This window comes from Colobus angolensis, unplaced genomic scaffold (assembly GCF_000951035.1).
Source record: "Colobus angolensis palliatus isolate OR3802 unplaced genomic scaffold, Cang.pa_1.0 Scaffold19, whole genome shotgun sequence".
Taxonomy (NCBI): Eukaryota; Metazoa; Chordata; class Mammalia; order Primates; family Cercopithecidae; genus Colobus; species Colobus angolensis.
This window is the reverse complement of record NW_012115043.1, coordinates 6,824,745-6,831,257: the sequence shown is the minus strand read 5'-3', so window position 1 is coordinate 6,831,257 and position 6,513 is coordinate 6,824,745. Positions and strand designations below refer to the sequence as shown.

Below are 6,513 nucleotides of genomic sequence, written 5' to 3'. Positions count from 1 at the left end.
CTTGCTCTCTCACCCAGGCTGGAATGCAATGGTGCGATCTCGGCTCACTGCAACCTCCGCCTCCCAGGTTCAAGCGATTCTCCTGCCTCAGGCTCCTGAATAGCTCAGATGACAGATGCCCGCCACTACGCGTGGCTAATTTTTGTATTTTTAGTAGAGACATGGTTTCACCATGTTAGTCAGGCTGGTCTCGAACTCTTGACCTCAGGTGATCTGCCCACCTCAGCCTCCCAAAGTGCTAGGATTATAAGTGTGAGCCACCGCGCCCGGCCGTGTTTGACTATTTCTATCTTTGTGTGCATAATCAACTACATCTTCAGACTGCTATTGATTGGCTTCTGGGTGGCAACAGCACCTCCTGTTTTTTTTTTGTTTGTTTTGTTTTGTTTTTTTGAGACGGAATCTCGCTCATCACCCAGGCTGGAGTGCAGTGGCGCAATTTCGGCTTACTGCAAGCTCTGCCTCCTGGGTTCACACCATTGTCCTGCCTCAGCCTCCCAAGTAGCTGGAACTACAGGCGCCCACCACCACGCCCAGCTAATTTTTTGTATTTTTAGTAGAGACAGGGTTTCACGGTGTTAGCCAGGATGGTCTCAATCTCCTGACTTCGTGATCCGCCCATCTCAGCCTCCCAAAGTGCTGGGATTACAGGCGTGAGCCGCTGCACCCAGCGCACCTCCTGTTTCTTATAGATAAATTTGATGTTAGAATTATATTCCAAGATGCCATTCTCATTAAACAACCACTCTTACAGTCTCTAAGGGTTAGAAATTCCCACCAGGTTAATCTCAGCCCTGCTATAACTTTTAAGTAGATTCCTTCTAGCCAAAGATGTATTAAAGCACCTAGGATCATTAGGAATCATGGCATGCCTAGGATTCAGCTATTTCTTCCTCTCTTTATCCCCACCCAAATTCATGGATTTTATGCCAGACTAATGTACTGTTTGCTGAATGATAGATTGGTAGGAAGCATAGTGTGGTGGTAGCAGAACCTAGCTCAGATGCTGGGCCTTGTCTTTCTCATCAGTCTGTGTGCTCTGTTACTATTGAAATGTGGCCCTGATTCTCTTTCATTACAGACTTTTAAATGAGATGAGAAAAAATAGAACTTTTTAAAAAACAATTTTAGCCAAGTGTAGTTTATGAGGAAGATCATATTAATAAGAATCATTAATAAGATCATTATATGCTCATTAATAAGAGTTTCTCTTAGCACAGGATGCTCTCATCTAAACCACTAGATTTGTAGTGGTATCATAAGCCAGAACTTGAAAGGAAGAACCAAAGTCTTACTTATAGCCGTCTGCACTCTGACAGGAATAGGTATAGGACTAGATTAAATACAGAAAAGGTATTTCCTCTAAATGTTCTCTCTGCAACTCAGCTACTACTTTTTCTTCCCCCCCACAGATGGAGTCCCCTGTTTCCACACCAGCAGTGCTGCCAATACACCTTTTGGTGCCAGTGGTCAATAATGACATCTCATCTCCTTGTGAGCAGATCATGGTTCGTACCCGATCAGTTGGGGTCAACACATGTGATGTGGCCCTAGCCACAGAGCCTGAGTGCTTGGGCCCCTGTGAACCTGGAACTAGCGTCAACCTTGAAGGCATCGTGTGGCAGGAAACAGAAGATGGTAAGTGTGATATGTGACTTTCCCATCCCTTCTCAACTTGCTTCTGCAGGGGAGCCACCAGGGGCTTATTGTTGTAAATATTGCCAAGTGGTTATTAGAGTCTCAAGTGTCCACAGTCTGTGGGATATACCCACACAGAGGATTTTAGCAGACTTAGGAAAATTTCCCAGCTTCTAGAGACTGCCAATACCAGTTTTTTAGATTAATTATCTTCCCTTCATAGCTATTGAACAGTGTTGATCCTGGTACTTAAGCAGTCATGTGATAGGTGTTGGGGAGGTAATTCAAACTGTATCTGTATTCTCCATATGCTTTCTATTATTTTATATGGGAGAGTTAGATTATAAATTAAATTTGAGGTCAGGCCTGAAGAGAAAAAGTAATAAAAGGGCAGCTGAGGGAGTCAAGGGGATGGAGAATAGTCACTCTTAAATTGACTTAATGTTGGCTCATTGCATATGCAGCTCTTGCCTTTTTTAACACCTATAGGTACAGCCAGCTCACTCTTCCCACTGATTGCCTCATTGCCCAGCCACCCACACCACTTCATGTATCTGTCACTTGGTACAGATTTTATAGGCTGAGGCAACGGGGAAATGTTTAGATGGTCTTATTTTCAGGCATCCACTAAGCAGTTGACTCACTGTAGGTTGCTGCTGCCCAAGGCATCCAGACTTCTTGCGTGTTCCATTTGCCCCTGAGAATGGAATGTCTTCTGTTTTGGAAATTCATGAACCTGAAAAAAATGAAAGGAAGTGTAAAGGGACTTAATGGGGTATTTCAGATCTTTTGGTAACATCTGGTGGCAATTTGATTTTTGCATATTCTTTTTATAAAGAATCCAAGTCCTTGTCAGAGTATATGTGGTTAGAGAGGCTGGGCCTCAGAGTCCCATCATGTCTCTGCATCAGTAACCAGACTTTCAAACTCTCCTCACTCTGAGGAGTTTAGAGACCCAGAGGAGCGCAGCTAATCATCTCTGATTATCACAGAGCTATTTTGTCAGTCTGCCCCTGGAAATTCAGGCATTTCATTCTAACAAAAGTCTGTTCCCCTGAATATTTTGTTGTCATTCAGTATTTATTTAAAGTTTACCATGCAATAGGTGCTGATGTGTTACAGGTTAAGAACTCTGTGTTCTTGTCTGTCTCATCATTAGGGATATAATACATCTTCAGCTTTCAGAATAACATTGCTAATGGGTTTTATTGTGTGCCTGAGTGGTAGATGCTGATGCAGAGAAGGTAGAGAGATAGTTTAACTCTAGAGGTTAACTCTGGATATGTATATAAAATATACAATCTGAAAATCACAAAGTAGCTATCTGATTTTTAAAATGTCATCTGCTTATGGACAAATGTCTGAATAGTCACAGAGTCTGTTGAAATGACAGACATATCCGGACCATATCTCTGTGCCACCAAGCAACCTTCAAGGCCTCTTGCTTCAGTATATTGAAGATAGAATAAATCAATTTCCTTCCTATTTGTTCTGCTTGTCTTTATGATGGTGACTCTTTTCCAAGAACAAGATGCTTTTTTTTATGTGAACCTAACAAAAACTTTGAGAGAGTGAGGCTAGTGCTTTCACTCTCCTGAGGACAATGAATACCTTTTTATCTGAGGATCCCTTCCTGCCAGGGCAAAATTAACACATAATTTTTTTTATTATTATTTTTTGCAAATCATTTGCTCTGAAAGGCTCTCAGGTTTGTCAGGTTGTCACAGGCAGCCTATTATTACCAAGTTCCCCTGTTATGTACTCTTTTTTTTTTTTGAGACAGAGTCTCACTCTGTCACCCAGGCTGGAGTGCAGTGGCGCCATCTCGGCTCACTGCAACCTCTGCCTCCCGGGTTCAAGCGATTCTCCTCTCTCAGCTTCTTGAGTAGCTGGGACTACAGGCGCACACCACCATGCCTAGCCCATTTTTGTATTTTTGGTAGAGACGGGGTTTCACCATGCTGGCCAGGCCGGTCTTGATCTCCTGACCTTGTGATCCGCCTGCCTCAGCCTCCCAAAGTGCTGGGATTACAGGTGTGAGCTACCGTGCCCAGTCCAGTATGTACTCTTAAGGTACTCTGTACTTTATTTCATAGCACACATCACAGTTTGCAACTTTATCATTTTATGATTTTTCTCTTAATGTGAATCTCTTCTACTGTGTTCGAAGTTCTGAGATCAGGCAGTCTGTTTTGCTCACCATTGTATTCAAGGTACTTAACATAGATGGCAACTGACACCTATAGTAGTAGACAGTCAAAAATACTGTTTGAGGCCAGGTGCAGTTTATCACCTGATGTCAGGAGTTCAAGACCAGCCTGGCCCACATGGCGAAACCCCATCTCTACTAAAAATACAAAAAAATAGCTGGATGTGGTGGCGTGCCCCTGTAATCCCAGCTACTTGGGAGGCTGAGGCAGGAGAATTGCTTAAACCCTGGAGGTGGAGGTTGCAGTGAGCCGAGATCGCACCATTGCACTCCGGCCTGGGCGGCAGAGAAAAAAAAAAGAAAGAAAAATATATTTGTTTGAATGAAGGAATGCTTGCATCTATGTTATTGTCGTTTCTGGATCTATCTTAATATATATCTAGAGGATATTAAAATATTGCTTGAACTTAGGAATGGTGTCAAAATACTTCCCAAAAATCTAAATCTTCTCTGAAACTCAGAATAAATACTGCTTTCACCAGGTTTGAGATCTATCTCGTTGTCTAAATCTGTAAGATTTTTAATCCTACTTTTAATACCAGGTTTTCTCCCACTTACTGTATTTCAAGGCTTAGCTCTCTTCTTTATTTTTTCTTTCATCCCAAGGGAAAGAGAACTGTCTGCAATAATATACTCATCTTTTCTTTGCTTTCTGGTCACCCCAGAGGGCCTTCACCTGAACTGTCAGTTGACGAAGGTCTGAATTGGGATCACAGTTGGTTCACATTCCTTTTCATCTTCAGGTAACAGAGATTTCCTGCAAAGATCATTCTCTGAAGATCTGTAAGATCCAGTATACCGAGTCAGTCCTCAAGTTAATCCTAAGAACTATATACAGATACTTTTTAAAAAATTCTTCCAGACTTCTAGGTTTTTTGTCTGCCTCTCAACATTTTGTACTTCTGTCTGTCTCTTTGTCCAGCAAACTACACTGTCTTCAAACAGAAAAGTCCTTACAGCTCAGAGAGAAGCTGTGAATGCTTGGCCTCTGAGGGGAATGGAGGACACTGAGGTCCCTGTAGAACTGAGCCACCTTGCTGAGAACAGGTGTAGGAGTCATGGCCTCAATTATTCCTAGTTTCTTTGCCTACTTGTCCTACAGTGTTACTTCTTTCTTTCCTCTTCTCTCCCTGTCACTCACTTTAAACCTTGGATGCATTTTCAAATTCCTGCAGATTCCATTTCTTTTTAGGCTGTTCATAATTCAGTAAGCACTGCGAAGATCCTACTTGACTAGATTAAACCATGGAACTGTTAAGAAGACCCAAGTGTAACGTAGAATTTTTTTGTTTGTTTGTTTTTGAGACATCCTCAGCACTACATAAGGGCTAGTTCCACTGGATTTTGCTTTATCTCACCTCACTTCAAATCAAAATACTGAATACCTCCGAGGCGAGCGGATCACTTGAGATCAGGAGTTTGAGACCAGCCTGGCCAACATGGCAAAACCCCGTCTCTACTAAAAATGCAAAAATTAGCCTGTAATCCCAGCTACTTGGGAGGCTGAGGGAGGGGAGTCGCTTGGACCCAGGAGGTGGAGGTTGCAGTGAGCCGAGATTGTGCCACTGCACTCCAGCCTGGGCAATAAAGTGAGACTTCACCTCACAAAAAAAAAAAAAAAAAAAAAGACCAAGTCTATTCTGGGTTCACAAGGCTTAACTCTAATCTAGGATCCTGAAAAAATGTATAAGAAGCCTTAAAGCAGACTATGTACTTTTAGGTACACAAAATTGCTTACTGGCTTGTGCAGTATTTTAAAGAAAGGCAAGGCTGACTTTAGGTAAGAGTTCTAGGAGATGCTATAGGTTCTCCTTTTTGGATAGTAGCACTAACCCAAAGGCCAATACCAGTGATGTAGTTTACTTTGGCAAATGTGCTTTATGGAAGAATTTATGGTATAGTGGAAGGAGCACTGGAGTAAAAATCTGAAGACTTCTATATCTCTGCCACTATCATTATGACCTTGGAAAAATCCCTTAATTTTCTGGGCCTTAGTTACCTCTTAACTTGAACTAGGTGACCAATTAGGACCTGTCAGTTCTTTTTTCTTTTCTTTTTTTTTTTTTGAGACAGGGTCAAGCTGTGTCACCCAGACTGGAATGTAGCAACAACATTATGTCTCACTGCAGCCTCAAACTCTTGAGCTGAAGTGATCCTCCTACCTTGGCCTCCTGAGTAGCTAAAACTACAGGCATGTAGTTACTCAGCTAATTTTTTATAGAGACAGAGTCTTGCTACATTGTTCAGACTGGTCTCAAACTCCTGGTCTCAAGTGACCATCCTGCCTCAGCCTCCCAAAGTGCTGGGATTACAGGCATGAACCAGCATGCCCAACCTGTCAGCTCTTAAGTTATAAAAATCTATGCAGGGCAGGCATGGTGGCTCATGCCTGTAATCCCAGCACTTTGGTAGGCTGATGCAGATGGATCACTTGAGCTCAGGAGTTTGAGACCAGCCTGGGTAACATAGCAAGACCTTATCTCTACAAAAAAAAAAATTTTTTTAATCTATGCCTTAAACCATGGAATCAGGGCCAGGCACAGTGGCTTGTGCCTGTAGTTCCATCTACTCAGGAGGCCAAGGCAGGAGGATAACTTAGTCCAGGAGTTCAAGGCAACAGTGAACTATAATTGTGCCACTGCATTCCAGGCTGGGTGACAGAGTGA

The 6,513-nt window shown here is 42.5% G+C and overlaps 1 protein-coding gene across 1 annotated transcript in view; it reads left to right on the top strand.

Moving 5' to 3' along the window:
- The window catches only part of ZNF609 (zinc finger protein 609), a 221,184-nt gene that overhangs the window by 153,010 nt on the left and 61,661 nt on the right, over window positions 1–6,513 (top strand). The window contains exon 2 of the mRNA XM_011940408.1: window positions 1,413–1,638. Within this exon, the coding sequence (XP_011795798.1) occupies window positions 1,413–1,638 (226 nt within the window). The remainder of the gene's footprint in view (window positions 1–1,412; window positions 1,639–6,513) is intronic.